Raw genomic sequence first — 20010 nt, forward strand, 5'->3', positions numbered from 1 at the left:
GCTGTACAGAACCTCATCTGCAGGGTTTTCAGAAGGCTGGGACAGTAAAGGGGAACATGTTTCTGTTACTGACCATGGTTAGGGGGTTGGCTCAATTTAATTCAGTCAATTCAGTCAATTCAAGTTCATAATGTGAAAAATGCCCCATTGAAGATTATCCCATGAATTCTTGTGTTTGATTTGCACTTTGTTGTACGTCGCTCTGGATAATGTAATAAACCATTTAATCAAAAAAACTTTTAATGAATGAATTTAATGTCATTTCATTGCCTGACTAGCAAACATTCTGAATCATTTTCCCTCAAAATGAATGCTTGTTTTCAAAGCTGTTGAGAGCAGGATAATTTTTCTGCATTTAGCGCCTGTGAGTTTATCCCCACTATCACAGCCCATTGCTGCTCAGTGACTTCCTGTTTTGAGTTTACATTACATCACATGACAATCATTTACAGACGCTCTTTTCCAGAGTGGTGAACAGTGGAGAATATCAGTTACTCTCAGGAATACAGAAAAGTGGTATCGCCACAGAGGCACAAAGGCGCATTTATCATCTCTTATAATCAAGTGTAATATTTGCCAATAAAATAATTTGTATTGTAACAAAATAAAGTTTGATTTCTAAGAAATACAGGATCTCTAAAGATATCTAGGATGAGATGAGACTGAATAATAACAGTACGATTCTCTGCAAAGGCACTTTATAAATGTGTGAGAAATCCAGCCACTACTCAACCTGTGACTGTGGTGGACTTATTCTGTGTGATGACTGTGTGTTGGTGAACACTGTGCTGTAGGTCACTTCATCTTCAGAGTCTGCAGTCTGCCAGGGGAGAGACACAACAATGAACTCATAACAGCTGGTCTATCCATACAGACTTCTACCTTTCATATTGTACAGTCGGGCCATTCAACTGGTGGACCAGAGACAAGCAAGTGAGCCCATTAACAAGTAACAGTGAAGCAACGTCAAGCTACAGAGAGATGTACCCAAATTACTTTGAACAAAGATTGAAGCTAGTCCTATAGTAAACTCAATCTTGTCCAGACGAAGCTTAGTCTGAGTCTGTTAAACTGTTACTTAGTGTCTATAGACTTGCAAGTGCTGGTACTGAACATTTCCAACCAAAAACTGAGTGTGGGCGAATATATTCAACTTAAGATTTTTCTGAATGTAGTTTAGTTTGATAAGTGCAGCATTTCTGTATGTCTGAATAAAGAACTATCACACTTTACTGTAGCAGTCATTTCTTCTCCACGCCCACACCCCCACAATCTCTGGATGTCCATCTCCATTCTCCATTCTTTGATTGAAGTTTAATTGACATTGACTGACATTGACTGACATTTGACCGACACTGACTGACATTGACCACACTGACTGACATTGACCCTCAGCTTTCTCGGCTGAGTGCAGAGTGTAAAACGGCCGTACCGTCAGCTCCTTGCTCCGGTCCTCTTTTGCTCCTGTGTGAGGCTGGACTCCCTCTGTAAGCAGACACAGGATGAGCTGTGATAAGAGAGTGTGATCATGACAGAGCTGAGAGCCCCCCTATGAGACCCCTACTGCCTGTGAAACTCCTGTGCTCAGTGTACTGCACTTCACTAATGCTGTGCTGACTGCTCCTACATACAGCACCCACACTATTCTTTCACACTCAGCGTACTTCATGTGGATACTCACTGTGTCTCTTACACAGCTTCCAGGTAACCGTGGCAACAGCTGCCACCAGCAACAGCATCCCTAGTGCCATCAGGATGATTGTGAGATCTGAAGGACTGAACAGCAGCAACAGGGTGTGTGAAATTTTCTGCCCATTTGAAATGCTCAAATGACACAGGAGTCTCTCTCAGTACTGCAGCCTTCTCCATCAGTTCAGAAGAGCACAGACAAGCACAAACATGCACAGAGAGAACTGCTGGACTCCAGAAACAGGGAGTGGAGAAAAAGGAAATGGAAGCACTAGGGGTCATGTGGGACACCAAGTACATGGAGCGTGTACCCAGCATGCACTGGGCCATGTGCTGCTGATAAGTGCTGGAGAGGCCTGGTTATCTGGACTTTAGTGAGCATGTCTGCAGGAGGAGGCCTCACTGACTTTGAGACAGGGGGGATTTTGAGACACATTTGTCAGGAAAAGTAGCAATTTAAATATAAAGAATTTACTATGTTACTAATGTTAATCCTTTTGTTTTCATACTGAACTTCTTGATTTAAAAAGAAACAGATTTGAATATTTTACTGGCTCTTCCATCATGAATACCACACCTTTTATTGTAATTGGTTGTTGCTGGAACAGATGAGAGAGGTATTGAGACTGTTGAATGCTTTGAGGTTGAAGGCTTGGAGGATGTTGCTGCTGTGGTTGCTGTGGTAACCAGAAGAGATGTGCTTAGTGCTGCAGATGCTGAAGAATGGGGTGCTATGAAGAGTGGAGGAAAAAAAAAAATTAAAAATGTTAATCATGTTTTATGAATATTTTATGGTGTTATGTATAGTGTTATTGTATCTGTGTGTGTGTGTGTGTGTGTGTGTGTGTGTGTGCCTGTGTGAATGCAAATGTTTGTGCTTGTGTGTGTATGTGTGTGTGTGCGAATGGGGGCATGAGTACGTGTTCATGTGAAAGAACAGAACTCAGCACTGGTGTGCACTTGGCAGTCAATGAGAGAGCACTAGCTAGCACCAAAGGGTTTCACAACATGACATTTAGAACACTCTGTTTCTCTCAATCCTCACTGACAGAAAGTGACAGAAAAGATCATTGAAAATTTAGAATAGAATGCATTCTTATACAGGCTCGTTTTGAGTTCCTTACGTGTGGTGACTGTGGTAGTTGTAGTTTTCTGAGTGACAGTGAGGTGAACAGGGATTTGTAGTTCTCCAGCAGCACACCAATACCAGCCTGTGTCCTCCATGTTCAGCTCCCTCACCGTCACATTGAAGACCTTTTTAGAGTGGTCATCTTCCATCTCTGATCTTCCAGATTTACCAGATTTACCATAATTCACTTCCAGACAGGAGCCCTTTATCCTGCACCACTTCTTCATGCTGCTCGGTTCATTATAGTGACACGACACACTGACATGGCCCCCTTCCACATCGGCCACCTCCTGCTGCTCAACCCAGAGTCCAGGAGACCCTGAACACCACAGAATAAACACAAAACACATTCATTGATACACAAACTGTACAAGTCACTTGCACATCAAAGCAAATAACTGTCATATTGATACTGTCTTGGATACAGACTGGGAGTGGTGCAGCAAAATAATGCAATTAAAGCACCACCCTGCTGGAGGTGCAGAGTCCAGATACACCAATTGTTCTGCAGTGAAGCAATGACATACCTGGACTTTTACATGTTCTGGAAGAATTCAATACTGCTAGCATAAGAGGTAAGATCACTCATTTACCCACAGTGCAGCAGTCTGCAGTAGAAAGTTCTGTGCATCGTATGATTGGATAACACTGAAATAGTGAAGATACCATTATTAAGAGGAAGCAGGTCTCACTGAGTACAGTGTGTGCTGCAGCCATCTTACCTGCAGTGACTGACAGGTACAGATATGCTCCCTTATCTGGACCACGGTGGATCTCTACAGCACACCAGTAATATCCAGAGTCCATCATCTGAAGCTTTCTAATGGCAACAGTGAACACATGATGGGTGGGGTCATCAGTGATTGATGTTTCACCTTTAACTGTTGGAGAGTCAGTGCGTACTACAGTTTCACAAGTATTCCAGTATGACCCATGACACCAGTATTTCACATGATAGTCATATTCTCTATCATAGAGACATGGGATGGTGACAGATCTTCCAATCTGTACAGCTACTCTACTCACTGTGTACACACCGTCAGCATCTGCAGAGAGAAACACACACATCATCAGTGTGGGTGTATTTTACAGAGCACAGTGTGGTGCAGTCTGTAGGGCAGCTGACTCTCAGGCTAAGTGTCAACCCTGTGCTCTGTGTGTTTAGGGTTCAATCTTCTGCACCCAACCATTTTGATCCGTTCCCTTCTTCTCTCTCCTGTTTGAATAAATGCTAAATGTTTGAATTCATATAGCACCTTCATTCACCCATTTTCACCCACTCACCCACTCATACACACACTCACACACCAACGGCGATTGGCTGCCATTCAAGGTACCAAGGGAGTTTGTCTTGCTCAGGGATACTTTGCTCTAACCGCCTGAGCCAATGCCGCCACAATAATATACACAGGGAAAAATCACTAATACTCTAATTCATTCTAATACACCATAACAAAAGACATAACCAACACACTGCAGCGAGGTAAAATATGGTCTAACACACCAATGCATTTTATGATGTCTTTGTATGAAATTAAAGTGTTTGATTGTCAAAACCAAGGCATTAAAAATGTTTCTCTATTTCCTGAGATCATGGACTTTTAAAAATGATACAAACGCATTACACAATGAAAACAATGATGTTTGAGAAGAACATGCTCTCTGGATGGCAGTACCATCACAGGTGGAGACTTAAAAGCAACAATTTGTGAGGGGGAGCTCCAGAAAATACTGTGTACCAATGAGCACACAAAGATGTGCATTTCGTCCACTCTTTCAGTTCTCTTTATTTTAGCAGAGCTACAAACAACATTATTTCCTGAGGTTAATACCCTCTGCTCACCACAGTGATAAACATTGTACTGTGGGAACATTTTAATGTGGGGTTGAAGCCATTTCTGTGGAAGCATTCACACTTACAGAACAAAATAATATCAACTTCTCTTTTTAGTAAAACTCAGAGCCATTCTAATCATGCACGATGTGAAGTGTGAAAACGTTATAGTGCAACTCCTTCCGCTTCTTGGGTTCAACATCACACACAAAGCTATGTTCACGCTTTAATTGTGTTTCGACATTTGTATTTGTACTTGTCAGCTCTTAATCCTTGTGTGGTCTTAAGGGTCAAAAATGACTCACCACTATGTTTAATAGCAGACAAAAACCCCATTATGATCTTTTTTCAACTTGAAATTTGATGACAAAGTTTGTGATGAGTGACAGGTTTTTTCTTCATGCTAAATATAATTCAGTTCATTATTAGATTATTTGCTTTAACGGTTCAAGGGTTTTGTGAAGGCATTTTTGACCCTTAGGCCAAGGGGAGTATACACAATGTGAAGACTACACAAGGGTTAAAGCAGAACTGCTGCTCATAGGATATTAAAATAAAAACATAAAATATAAATATCTATCCTGTGAACAGCAGTTCTGCAGAAAGAAATGCCTTGTTAATCAGAGAGGTCTGAGGAGAAAGGCCTGACTGGTCAATACTGACAGGGAGGTGACAGTGATGTAAATAAGCGCGCATTACAACAGTGATACGCAGAAGAGCATCTCTGGACAGACAACGCATCAAACCTCTAAGTGGATAGGCTACAGCCGCAGATGACAACTCAGTCTAAAAAATAATCATCAATCAATACCTAATAAAGTGCTCACTGAGTGTACATATAATCAGAATAGAACTAATGAACTCAAATCGACCATCACTACATACTTAGAATTTATGCACTTCAACCCTTTTTTTTTTTTCTAGACACTGTGGTGCGTGAAAATCCCAGGAGATAAGCAGTTTCTGAGATATTCTAACCACCCTGTCTGGCACTAACAACCATTCTCCGGTCAAAATTACTTTTCTTCACATTTCTTCCTCATTCTGACATTTTGTTTGAAAAACATCTACATCTACATCTACAAAAGCTGCATTTAGTAGCTGCCACATGATTGGCTGATTAAATATTTGCATTAACAAGCTTGTGTACAGGTCTACCTAATAAAGTGCTCACTGAGTGTATTCTAATCACATTAGTCCTATTATGTATTATGTAAACTACATACTTCAGTATTACTCATTCATTCAAGTTCATGGCACAGACAGTCTCTCTGCTACAATGCTAGTGTTCAGTATACAGTATGAGAAACGAGTCCTACCTGGCAGCACAGTGAGGAAGAGGATGGAGAGGAAGAGTATCAGAGTGACAGCCATATGTGCCTGATAGGTGTGTGTGTCTGTTAGAGACTCCAGCTCCCTTTAGCGTGAGTCTCACTTCCTGTTCATCTCAGTCCCCACCTCTTTGGTCCCTCGTACTCTGTAGTCTGTGCTCTCTCAGTGGCCAGAGCAGGATAACTAAAATTATCATTTAATATTTTTTATGTATACCAGAGGTGGGCAAAGAGCGCCATATCCATTTCTGGATTTCATACCAACTTCTGGCCTTAATTACATAATTAGCCTTTTACCATAGCTGCAGTACATTTCTTGACGACTGGTCTTGTGTCCCAGTGCATACTATATTATGGCAATTTCGCAATAAGTACCCCTGACACCAGTATTTCTCATGATTTTCATATTATCTATCACAGAGACATGGGATGGTGACAGATCTTCCTCTCTGTACAACTACTTTATTCACTGTGTACACACCGTCAGCATCTGCAGAGAGAAACACACACATAATCAGTGTGGGTGTATTTCACAGAGCACAGTGTGGTGCAGTCTGTAGGGCAGCTGACTCTCAGGCTAAGGATGAACCCTCCTGTGTGTTTGGGGGTTCAAGCCTATGCACCCAACCATCTCGATCAGTTCCCCTCTTCTCTCTCCTGTTTGAATAAATGCTAAATGTCTGCATTTATATAGCACCTTTATCCATAGCGCTGTAACATTGATGCTTCTCATTCATCCATTTTCACCCACTCACCCACTCATACACACACTCACACACCAACAGCGATTGGTTGCCATGTAAGGTACCAACCAGCTCGTCAGGAGCATTTTGGGGGTTTGTCTTGCTCAGGAACACTTTGATACACTGCCAGACGATTGCTCTTACTGCCGGAGCCAATGTTGCCACAATAAAGTACACAGGGGAACATCACTAATACTCTAATTCATTCTAATGCACCGTATCAAAAGGTGTAACCAACACACTGCATCTAGGTCTGTATGGTCTCACACACCAATGCATTATAATAAAGGAGTTTAATGCTGATTGGATTGTATGAAATTAAAGCATTTGATTGTCAAGGATTGTCAAAACCAAGGCATTCCTGGAGACTACAATACAATACAATTTCATTTTTACATAAGAGGAATAAAAGTCTTTCACTGGGGTTCATTAAAAAATGTTTCTCTATTTCCTGAGATCATGGACTTCAAAAAATTATACAAATGCATTATACAATGAAAACAATGATATTTCAGAAGAACATGCTCTCTGGATGGCAGTACCATTTTAGCAGAGCTACAAACAGCATTATTTCCTGTGGTTAATACCCTCAGCTCACCACAGTGACAGACATTGTACTGCGGGTACATTTTAATGTGGGGTAGAAGCCATTACTGTGACCTTTTGTTAAACACAAAAGGTGAGAAATAAAGGCGTATGAAGTGCAAGAGTTCATGAAAAATGTTCAATAAAAAAAAACTGATTAATGACACACATGCAAAGCATATTTTTTAACTTGGCTAATCTTTTTTTAAAGTACATGAATTCAAAATATGTATCCAAGGTCAATTTGCGTTTATTAGTTCTATTCCTGCCCTGCGATAGACTGGCGACATGTCAATTTTTACATTTACATTTTAGTCATATGGCAGACGCTTTAAATCAAAGCGATGTACAAATGCATGGGTTCTTCCAGAAGTTAAAGCATCACATCAATAACTAGTAAAATAAACATGAAGTGCGGTTCTAAACAAAATTGTCATAAGTGCAATTTATTTTTCTTTTTTTGGGGGGTTAGACAAGAGGGATATCGGGGAGGGGGGGGGGGGGAAAGGGGGTTCAGGAGGTAGGACTAAAGTACAGTTTAAAAAAGGTGTGTTTTTAGCCTGCGTCAAAATAGGGAGGGATTCTGCTGTCCTGACAGTGGTAAATGCTCACTGAGTGTATTTTAATCACATTAGTCCTATTATGGATTATGTAAACTACATGCTTCAGTATTACTCATTCATTCAAGTTTATGGCACAGACAGTCTCTCTGCTACAATGCTCCAGAGTTCAGTATACAGCATTGTAGCAGAGAGACTGTGGCCAGAGCAGGATAACTATTATCATTTAATGTCCCCCATTTTACTGTGATCTAATCTTTGACAGAACCATTGTTGGTGAGACGGGTGCGTGGGGGTTGGACCCAAAATGCACGACTCAGAAACAATAATAGGATAAAGTCCCGTCAGGGCTTTATTCGGGACGAATCCCAGGAGCGTAGTCAAAACAAGCAAAGTCCATACACGTAGATCCAGCCAAACAAACAATAAACAAACAAAAAGCACGGTGCCGAGGGAAGAGGCAAACTCGTAGTCGGTAGACGTGCAGGGAGGTCCGGTAGCAGGAGAGCCGTCAGCGGGGCAGAAGTACAGGCGGACGGCAGGCAGGGTCGTAATCGTGGACGATGCGGAAAACGAAACCATAAAACAAACAGCGATGCAAAGGTACAAAAAGCGGTAGGCGAGGACGTGGTCAAAAACAAGCGATGGTCAACAAAACAGAAATCAATAATCGATGGCCGGTAAACAGGATTGGCTCGTAATCTATGACCGTAATGCTCAAGCGTTGCTTGGACGTACAAGAGGCACACAATTTCGCAACGAACAGAAGCGCGACTGGGCTATAAATGCAGGTGTAGACAGGTGTAGTTAGTTACGAGAGCAGCAAGGAAATGGAAAACAGGTGCGATGGATGACAAGTTTAACAAGGTAATTAGTCATCGTTAGTAATAAACCTATCCTGCCCTAGCATTAGTAAATTAGAAAATGACATGCACGAGAAACGTAAGGTAACATGAACACATGATTAGTTTGTTAGTTCTACCCAATCCTGATCTAGCGGTAGTAATTTTAGTAAATAGACAAATAGAAACAATTAGGGTGTGAATGACAGAAAGAGAGAGAGAGAAAGGCGGAACGCAAGGTTTGCGGAAAGAAATTGACCAGTCTGCGTACAAATAAACATAAATCCAAACATAACACTAAACGAACTAAGACGATAACCACTCAACATAACAAGGTAAAATAATCGTAACGAAACATAACTAGACTTGACGAGAAAATAAATCGTAACTCGAAACTAAATCGAAACTAGGATAAAATTCGAGGATAGAATGCATTCCAATACAGGCTCGTTTTGAGTTCCTTACGTGTGGTGACTGTGGTTGTAGTTTTCTGAGTGATAGTGAGGTGAACAGGGATCTGTAGTTCTCCAACAGCACACCAATACCAGCCTGTGTTCTCCATGTTCAGCTCCATCACCGTCACAGTGAAGACCTTTTTAGAGAGGTCATCTTTTATCTCTGATCTTCCAGATTCACCAGAATTCACTTCCACACAGGAGCCCTCTATCCTGCACCACTTCTTCATGCTGCTCGGTTCATTATAGTGACACCGGCCACCTCCTGCTGCTCAACCCAGAATCCAGGAGGCCCTGAACACCATAGAATAAACACAAAAATATACAACATTCATTTATACACAAACTGTACAAGTCACTTGCAGATCAAAGCAAATAACTATCATATTGGCACTGACTTGGATACAGACTGGGAGTGGTGTAGCAAAATAATGCAATTAAAGCACCAATCTGCTGGAGGTCCAAATACACCAAGCAAGTAGTGAAGCAATGACATACCTGGACTTTTACATGTTCTGGAAGAATTCAATACGGCTAGCATAAGAGGTAAGATCACTCATTTACCCACAATGCAGCAGTCTGCAGTAGAAAGTTCTGTGCATCGTATGATTGGATAACACTGAAAGAGTGAAGATACCGTTATTAAGAGGAAGCAGGTCTCACTGAGTGCAGTGTGTGCTGCAGCCATCTTACCTGCAGTGACTGACAGGTACAGATATGCTCCCTTATCTGGAGCACGCTGGGTCTCTACAGCACACCAGAAATATCCAGAGTCCCAGGTTGTCAGCTTTGTCATGGTAACAGTGAACACATGATGGGTGGGGTCATCAGTGATTGATGTTTCACCTTTAACTGTTGGAGAGTCAGTGCGTACTACAGTTTCACAAGTATTCCAGTATGACCCATGACACCAGTATTTCACATGATAGTCGTATTCTCTATCATAGAGACATGGGATAGTGACAGATCTTCCACTCTCTACAGCTACTCTACTCACTGTGTACACACGGGCAGCATCTGCAGAGAGAAACACACACATCATCAGTGTGGGTGTATTTTACAGAGCACAGTGTGGTGCAGTCTGTAGGGCAGTGACTCTCAGGCTAAGTGTCAACCCTCCTGTGTGTTTAGGGTTCAATCTTCTGCACCCAACCATTTTGATCTCTTCCCTTCTTCTCTCTCCTGTTTGAATAAATGCTAAATGTCTGAATTCATATAGCACCTTCATTCACCCATTTTCACCCACTCACCCACTCATACACACACTCACACACCAATGGCGATTGGCTGCCATTCAAGGTACCAAGGGGGTTTGTCTTGCTCAGGGACACTTTGCTCTAACCGCCTGAGCCAATGCCGCCACAATAATATACACAGGGAAAAATCACTAATACTCTAATTCATTCTAATACACCATAACAAAAGACATAACCAACACACTGCATCGAGGTAAAATATGGTCTAACACCAACGCATTTTATGATGTCTTTGTATGAAATTAAAGTGTTTGATTGTCAAAACCAAGGCATTAAAAATGTTTCTCTATTTCCTGAAATCATGGACTTTTAAAAATGATACAAACGCATTATACATTGAAAACAATGATGTTTGAGAAGAACATGCTCTCTGGATGGCAGTACCATCACAGGTGGTGACTTAAAAGCAACAATTTGTGAGGGGGAGCTCCAGAAAATACTGTGTACCAATGAGCACACAAAGATGTGCATTTCGTCCACTCTTTCAGTTCTCTTTATTTTAGCAGAGCTACAAACAGCATTATTTCCTGAGGTTAATACCGTCTGCTCGCCTGTGTGAATGCAATTGTTTGTGCTTGTGTGTGTATGTGTGTGTGTGTGTGTGCGAATGGGGGCATGAGTACATGATCATGTGAAAGAACAGAACTCAGCACTGGTGTGCACCTGGCAGTCGGTGAGAGAGCACTAGCTAGCACCAAAGGGTTTCACAACATGACATTTAGAACACTCTGTTTCTCTCAACCCTCACTGACAGAAAGTGCTCGAATGCATTCTTATACAGGCTCGTTTTGAGTTCCTTACATGTGGTGACTGTGGTAGTCAGTGCGTACTACAGATTCACAAAAATTCCAGGCTGAACCATGACACCAGTATTTCTCATGATTTTCATATTCTCTATCATAGAGACATGGGATGGTGACAGATCTTCCAATCTGTACAGCTACTCTACTCACTGTGTACACACCGTCAGCATCTGCAGAGAGAAACACACACATCATCAGTGTGGGTGTATTTTACAGAGCACAGTGTGGTGCAGTCTGTAGGGCAGTGACTCTCAGGCTAAGGGTGAACCCTCCTGTGTGTTTAGGGTTCAATCTTCTGCACCCAACCATTTTGATCTCTTCCCTTCTTCTCTCTCCTGTTTGAATAAATGCTAAATGTCTGAATTCATATAGCACCTTCATTCACCCATTTTCACCCACTCACCCACTCATACACACACACACACCAATGGCGATTGGCTGCCATTCAAGGTACCAAGGGGGTTTGTCTTGATCAGGGACACTTTGCTCTAACCGCCTGAGCCAATGCCGCCACAATAATATACACAGGGAAAAATCACTAATACTCTAATTCATTCTAATACACCATAACAAAGGACATAACCAACACACTGCATTGAGGTAAAATATGGTCTAACACCAATGCATTTTATGATGTCTTTGTATGAAATTAAAGTGTTTGATTGTCAAAACCAAGGCATTAAAAATGTTTCTCTATTTCCTGAGATCATGGACTTTTAAAAATGATACAAACACATTATACAATGAAAACAATGATGTTTGAGAAGAACATGCTCTCTGGATGGCAGTACCATCACAGGTGGAGACTTAAAAGCAACAATTTGTGAGGGGGAGCTCCAGAAAATACTGTGTACCAACGAGTACACAAAGATGTGCATTTCGTCCACTCTTTCAGTTCTCTTTATTTTAGCAGATAAAATAAAGATAACTTTATTTCCTGAGGTTAATACCCTCTGCTCACCACAGTGATAAACATTGTACTGTGGGAACATTTTAATGTTGGGTTGAAGCCATTTCTGTGGAAGCATTCACACTTACAGAACAAAATAATATCAACTTCTCTTTTAAGTAAAACTCAGAACCATTCTAATCCTGCACGATGTGAAGTGTGAAAACGTTATATTGCAACTCCTTCCGCTTCTTGGGTTCAACATCACACACAAAGCTATGTTCACGCTTTAATTGTGTTTCGACATTTGTATTTGTACTTGTCAGCTCTTAATCCTTGTGTGGTCTTAAGGGTCAAAAATGACTCACCACTATGTTTAATAGCAGACAAAAAACCCCATTATGATCTTTTTTCAACTTGAAATTTGATGACAAAGTTTGTGATGAGTGACAGGTTTTTTCTTCATGCAAAATAGAATTCAGTTCATTAAAAGTCAATTAAGCTGCTTTAACGGTTCATGGGTTTTGTGAAGGCATTTTTGACCCTTAGGCCAAGGGGAGTATACACAATGTGAAGACTACACAAGGGTCATCAGTGATTGATGTTTCACCTTTAACTGTTGGAACATTTTGGGTCTTGATGTTTCATGATCAGTGAAACATTTCTTATATAAACCTACTGTAAATCCAGCATACCGTACCTGTGTCTTCTGCCCGGCAACTGAGCTGTAAATCACATCACCGGCTCTATCTGCTGCAGAACGGTGAGACGAGTGTGTGGTCTGTACAGAACAGGACATGCACACACAATATTTCAGTAACTCAAAAAAATAACATTACAGAGAGTTATGCAAACATTTCCCATTACATATTCTCTGGGTCAACTGCAGTGCTGGAGGTTAATCCTCAATACCACAAAAATGCATTAAAACTCAAACAGCTAATCGTTAACAGATTTGGATAGCAGTTCCAGAGTTCTGTGAAGGTTTAGACTGCAGCTACACACTGCAATTGATCCTGTGTTTTGCGTGTCTAAAGTAAGGATGCAAATTATGGTTAAACAATCAAAAGGGGAATATATATAAATATGTTCACATTTCAGTGTGCCACTTTAAATTCTGATATTTACTGGCTGTATAGCTTACTGAGATATGATGAACAATCTCACCTGTAGATTTTTCAGGACGACTGAGTTGTACAGAACCTCATCTGCATGGTTTTCAGACGGCTAGGACAGTAAAGGGGAACATATTTCTGTTACTGAGCACGGTTAGGGGGTCGGCTCCATTTCATTCAGTCAATTCAAGTTCATAACGTGAAAAATGCCCCATTGAGGATTATCCCATGAATTGATACATAAACCCTTTAATCAAAAAAAAAAAAAAAAAAAGTAATTTCATTGCCTGACTGAACAGACAGTGCAATCGACCCCAACCCTGTCTGTGTTTCCCACTGCTACCAGAGAAGAGGAGGACACACTAAAATTTAGTGACTAAATTAACTCACGAGTGAACATTCTGGAACATTTTCCCTCAACAAAGAGGCACAAAGGCCCATTTATAATCTCTTATAATCAAGTGTAATAATTGCCAAACAAACTATTCATATAGTAATAAAATTAATGTGATTTCTAAGAAATACAGGATCTCTAAAGATATGAAGGAAGGAAGAGATGAGACTGAATATTAACAGCACGATTCTCTGCAAAGGCACTTTATAAATGTGTGAGAAATCAATCCTGCCACTACCCAACCTGTGACTGTTGTGGACTTATTCTGTGTGATGATGACTGCCTGTAGCAGCCCCACAGCCAGATGGTCCAACACTTTAACTGATGATCTTAGATTCATTGAAAATCCCGAAATCAATGAGCCGGTTGTAAAAAAAAATATGAAAGAAACACTGTTAGCTTCCTATACAGTTTCAAAACTTCAACTACCATAATTAGCTCTTACAAAGCTTAAACTAACTTTGGCTAAACAAAACCTTTAGCAATTCAGTCCTTACGATTAAAACTCATTTATGGCACCAAGCACATATCACTATCACACTATTACAATTGATACTAACCTAGTGCCTCTTCGGGGGGGTGCGTGTGCCATCAAGCCCCTCCAGCTGGTCCAGAATGCTGCAGCCCGCTTGATCACCAGTCAGCCCAGGTCAGCTCATGTCACCCCGCTTCTCATTGGCCTCCACTGGCTTCCTATTGCCGCACGCATCCGATTCAAGGCCCTAGTATTGGCATTTCAGGCTGCTAAGTGGACTGCCCCACCTTACATACAACCCCTGATCACTCCCTACTCCCCAGCTAGACCACTCTGGTCTGCCAGCTCTGGTGGCCTTATGGTTCCCTCTCTACGAGCACCTGGCAGTCGAGCTGCATGTTCACACCTGTTTTCCGTTCTGGTTCCTCAGTGGTGGAATGACTTGCCTACCACTGTCAGGACAGCAGAATCCCTCCCCCTATTTCGAAGCAGACTCAAAACACACCTTTTCAAACTCTACCTTAGTCCTCCCTCCTGATTTCCCCCGCCACCCCTTTCTGATATCCCTATCCTCCTTGTCTAACCCAAAAAAAAAAAAAAGAAATTTGCACTTATGATGACTATATGTTTAGAACAGCATTCCATGTGTATTTTCCTAGTTATGGATGTGATGCTTTGATTTGTGGAAGAATGGTTGGCATTTATATAGCGCCTTTATCCAAAGCACTGTACAATTGATGCTTCTCATTCACCCATTCATACACACACTCACACACCAACGGCGATTGGCTGCCATGCAAGGCGCCAACCAGCTCATCAGGAGCATTTGGGGGTTAGGTGTCTTGCTCAGGGACACTTCGACACAGCCCGGGCAGGGAATCGAACCAGCAACCCTCCGACTGCCAGACGACTGCTCTTACTGCCTGAGCCATGTCGCCCCCTAGAACCTACGCACTTGTAAATCGCTTTGGATTAAAAGCGTCTGCCATGACTAAAATGTAAATGTAATAAACCAACATACAAAATAAAAGCCCTTATACTCAGGAAAATAAAGCAGTATAAGCTTAAAACGTAAATTAGATATTAAAACAGCATCATCAAATTCACTGATGCAAAACATACAGTGGGAGCAATAATTATTTGATCCCTTGCTGATTTTGTAGGTTTGCCCACTTACAAAGAATGGAACTGTGTAGAATTTTAATCATAGGTACATTTTAAAATTGAGAGACAGAATATCACAAAATAATCCACAATAACAACATCATATACATTTTATAAATTTACAATCGTATTTTTGCATGAAATAAGTATTTGATCCCCTACCAATCAACAATAATTCTGGCTCCCACAGACCAGTTAGTCTTCCATTAAGAAGCACTCCTAATCTCAACTCATTACCCAAAACACCTGTGTCAACTCGTTACATTGTTATGCAGCTGTATAAAAGACACCTGTCCACGCAATCAGATTCCAACATTTCCACCATGGCCAAGACAAAGGAGCTGTCTAAGGACATCAGGGACAAAATTGTAGACCTGCACAAGGCTGGGATGGGCTACAAGAAAATAAGCAAGCAGCTTGGTGAGAAGTTAACAACTGTTGGAGCAATTATTAGAAAATTGAAGAAACACAAAGTCACCGCCAATCTCCCTCGCTCCGGGGCTCCACGCAAGATCTCACCTCGTGGCATATCAATGATCATGAGAGAGGTCAGGGATCAGCCCAGTACTACGCAGGAGGAGCTTGTTAATGACCTGAAGGCAGTTGGGATCACAGTCACGAAGAGAACCATCAGTAACGCACTACACCGTGAAGGATTAAAATCCTGCTGCACGCGCAAGGTTACTCTGCTGAAGAAGGCACATGTACAGGCCCGTCTGAAGTTTGCCAAAGAACACCTGGATGATCCAGAGGAGGCTTGGGAGAAGGTGATGTGGTCAGATGATGCCAAATAGCTCTATTTTGGTCTCAACTCGACTCGTCGTGTTTGGAGGAAGAGAAATGCTGAGTGCAACCCCAAGCACACCATCCCCACTGTGAAGCATGGAGGTGCAAATCTTATGCTTTGGGGGTGTTTCTCAGCTAAGGGGACAGGACGACTTCACCGTATCGAGGGGAGGATGAATGGGGCCATGTACCAGGAAATTTTGGGCGACAACCTCCTTCCCTCAGTGAGAGCACTGTAAATAGGTCGTGGATGGGTCTTCCAACATGACAATGACCCAAAACATACGGCCAAGGCAACAAAGGAGTGGCTCAAAAAGAAGCATATTAAGGTCCTGGAGTGGCCTAGCCAGTCTCCAGACCTAAATCCCATCGATAATCTTTGAAGGGAGCTGAGTTGCCAAGCAACACCCTCGGAACCTTAAAGATTTGGAGAGGATCTGCAAAGAGGAGTGGACCAAAATCCCTCCCAAGATCTGTGCAAACCTGGGGAAAAACTACAACAAGCGTCTGACCTCTGTGCTTGCCAACAAAGGTTTCTCCACCAAGTATTAAGTCCTATTGTTCTATGGATCAAATACTTATTTCATGTGAAAATATGATATTAAATTTATAAAATGTATATGATGTTGTTATTGTGGATTATTTTGTGATATTCTGTCTCTCAATGTTAAAATGTACCTATGATTAAAATTCTACAGTTCCATTATTTGTAAGTGGGCAAACCGGTTGGCCCAGAGCGTGCTTAAAGGGAAATGTTTGCGTACCTCTCAGTATTATTATTTTTCTGAGATTCTGAAGTATTGTGTGTGCATGTCCTGTTCTGTACAGACCACACACTCGTCTAACCGTTCTGCAGCAGATAGAGCCGTCATGTGATCTACAGCTCAGTTGCCGGGTAGAAAACAGTGCTCATATTGCCATCGTGGGAATATTCAAGTTACAGTACAATGACACAGGTACAGTAATAAGCAGGGGCGGTTCTAGGATTTTTTTTACTGGGGTGGCCAAAGGTTGTCTGGGGGTGACAACCTTATCTCCTGGCTTCACAGGCAAGAAACCTTTTTGGGGATTATTTATAGTTTTTTTATTTTATTGTTTCACATGTGAAAAAACAATGACAAAACAATCTGCATTACTAGTCTACTAAGACATAAATGAATAGGCTATAGGCTACTGATACACTAATGTACAGGATGACATTAACAATGACAAATAAATAGGCTTTTGTCATCAAGACCCTTCTCTGAGCTCACTAACAAAAGTTAAGGCTATTCAGTGGATAAATGTTCTAAGCAAATGCATAATGCAAACCATGGGTATCTTCCTCTGAATTAACACAATTAGGCACAGTTTTGAGGCTCTTTCTTTGGTGCGCTGTGTGCAAAAACAGGCATGGTGGCAAAAATGTGGCATGGAATAAGGAATAGAATGCTCTGGGACTCATTCTATTCCATATTCCATACCACACTGCCTGAGGACTGAAGAGCCTCAGAATTGCACCAGTTATGACTAAACTGAATTACATAGCATATCATATATACATGATGTAAGACAATTATATGTTTAAGGATCAAGAATAAAAACAAATATCTACACCATATTTAAGGCCATTAAAATCATGGACTGTGTTGTGCAGAACAAACTACAAGGTGGAGAGCAATCCCTGCCATGGTACACCAACATAATGCCATTTTACAGGCCTGTTTCAATTGGAGAAGAATAACATGAAGTGGCTGGATAAGTAAACCATGCCTCAGAGCTGGTGAGAATGTGATTTTGAACAAAGCAAGAATGTGTATTATCATCTTTTAGACATTTATTACAATAAATAAGGCTCTGAACTCTAACTAAGCCTGTCAATCATTTGTGGTGATGGATTTATAACAAATTAACTTAATTCATAATTTTAATCATATTAATTAAAATTATGATAATACATTGTTGCTTTGTCCAAAATCACATTCTCACCAGCTCTGAGGCATGTAACTTATCCAGTCACTTCATGATGGTCTACAGAGAACACAAACTCAACAAGGACAAAAGAAAAATTAGCTTTATTTCAGTTTAGCTCCACATAATTTTAATGTTCACAAACAAATGTAATGTACATTTCGCAATATAAATACATCCTTTAAGACCCCATTAACAATATCAACATGACACATAGAACACTGGAATCCTTGAATTCCTTAATCGCGACGATTAATTAATACAGCACAACAATAAGGCTTCTTGGTTTGCAACCTAGCTAACTTTCCTAATGGCAGTTTTGTTTGTAGGCATGTCACAGTTTTCTTTTGTGGAAAGGCAGTTGTAAATACCTTAATGTTTTGCTGTTTATCGCGCGTAGCAGGTCGATAATACGCGGTGGCATTCGAGCTAAAGTAAATTAGGGACAGTTATTATCTGACTAGCTAGCTAGCTAGCTAGCTAATTTAACATTAACGTTACGCCACCTAAATAACTAGATAAATTAGCAATTTAGTTATAACTACCTTTATAAAAACAGATTGACTGGTAAAACAGCCAATGACGTGCCAATGGGATGGCCAATCAGATTGGCGCTTCTGACAGGCGGGCTTCTGACGCACATTTGGAAGCTTTTATACAGTGGCAGCAAAACGTAAAACTAACCATATTGTTTGGAATTAAGATGAAGATAATATAGAACAGTATTGTATAAATTATATTTCTGTGTTGCTTTAAAATCAGTGATATTTTTACCCAGGCTAAAATTGTCACAGCTGCAAATAAGCAAACAGAACAGGATAATGTTCTATGGTGAGTACCCTTTGTTCACAATACATTTCCCTGTGTGTTTGGAGCCATTCTGTGCAGGTTGTAGATGCAGGCGTCCCCACCTTACAAACATTCGAAATGCAGCGATTGCACCAAGAGAATCGCCATGGTCAAAAGCTTATTTTCCACCGTTGGCTCTCAGCTCATAACAGTATCCAGCTATGTCCCTACAAACCAGCTAACCACGTGCAAAATCGACATTTAAACGTATTTTTTGGTTAAATATTTTTTTCTTTTACCGCCACAAAAAATCGTATAATATCAGAGCAACAGTTGAACTTATCGTAGAAATATACAATGTCATAGACTAGTAACATAATACTCTTTAGCTAACTACCTCCAAAACCAAGACCATTTCACATCCAGAGAATTACTTTTTTCTGTCCTTGAAAATGATCGTTGGGAAAAGACGTTAGGGCTGGGACGATTCTGATGCCCGTGTGACAACATCAGAGTGACACTACATCAATAAAAAGGGGAAAACACAATTTCATCACATAGTTTAGGAAGATTTAGTGAGTGAGTGTTTTAGTATGTCTCCTGGTACACTTCCAGAGCATTTATCTGCCCTTACTTTGGCATGCTGAATAATAATAATAATAATAATAATTGCAAAAGACAATACGTTTTGATAGGGGAATTAAGTGTCACAACCATCCCAAACCCAGGCAGTCATTACGACTATTTTGGCATGTGGGTTTGAATTGAGACATCACATTTGACTGGAGAAACTGCTTATTGCTGCCATGGAAGTTAAGCCATTTTATCTACAATATTGTGGCTGCTAAACATGAAATAGACGATAAGAATTTGGTTGTCTTTTATCCCTCAAATTTCTTTTTTCTTAAAACACCCTATAGTTCACCCAGTAAGCTCAAAGAGGAATATGTGGCCAAATTGATGGTGTTACAACTAATCCAGGGTGACAACCATCCCCAGTCTCCCACACTGTACATTGCAGGGCTCACCGGCATTATTTTGGTTGCGTAACGTCCTGTGTCTTCTATTCTCTCTTGATTGCATCACTCCTGCCCCAAAAAAACAGAAGGCAGAAAAACATTGCTCAATAAAACGAATGACATGGGGTCACAGAAAAACCCCTCACACAAATGCATTTTGTTGTATTTCCTAAGTTTTTCTTGTTACCATGGACCACAGCCA

The 20010-nt window shown here is 40.9% G+C and overlaps 2 protein-coding genes across 3 annotated transcripts in view; both read right to left on the bottom strand.

Annotated features, from left to right (window-relative positions):
* Positions 1-20010, bottom strand: part of LOC133126888 (polymeric immunoglobulin receptor-like) — a 39704-nt gene that overhangs the window by 15154 nt on the left and 4540 nt on the right. The window contains exon 6 of one of the 2 annotated variants that reach the window (XM_061239350.1): positions 18124-19877. The exons of the other annotated variant lie outside the window; for it this stretch is intronic. Coding sequence (XP_061095334.1) covers positions 19762-19877 — 116 coding nt within the window. The 3' untranslated portion in view covers positions 18124-19761. Of the gene's footprint in view, positions 1-18123; positions 19878-20010 lie in introns of those variants that run through there. 2 annotated transcript variants of the gene reach the window in all.
* Positions 725-9398, bottom strand: LOC133125938 (polymeric immunoglobulin receptor-like). The gene is made up of 5 exons (XM_061237688.1): positions 9179-9398; positions 3541-3852; positions 2814-3137; positions 1433-1485; positions 725-820 (listed from the first exon to the last, which is right to left on the bottom strand). The coding sequence occupies exons 1-5, from the start codon at positions 9396-9398 to the stop codon at positions 725-727; spliced, it is 1005 nt and encodes a 334-aa protein (XP_061093672.1).

The sequence above is a fragment of the Conger conger genome, chromosome 4 (genome assembly GCF_963514075.1).
Source record: "Conger conger chromosome 4, fConCon1.1, whole genome shotgun sequence".
Lineage (NCBI taxonomy): Eukaryota > Metazoa > Chordata > Actinopteri > Anguilliformes > Congridae > Conger > Conger conger.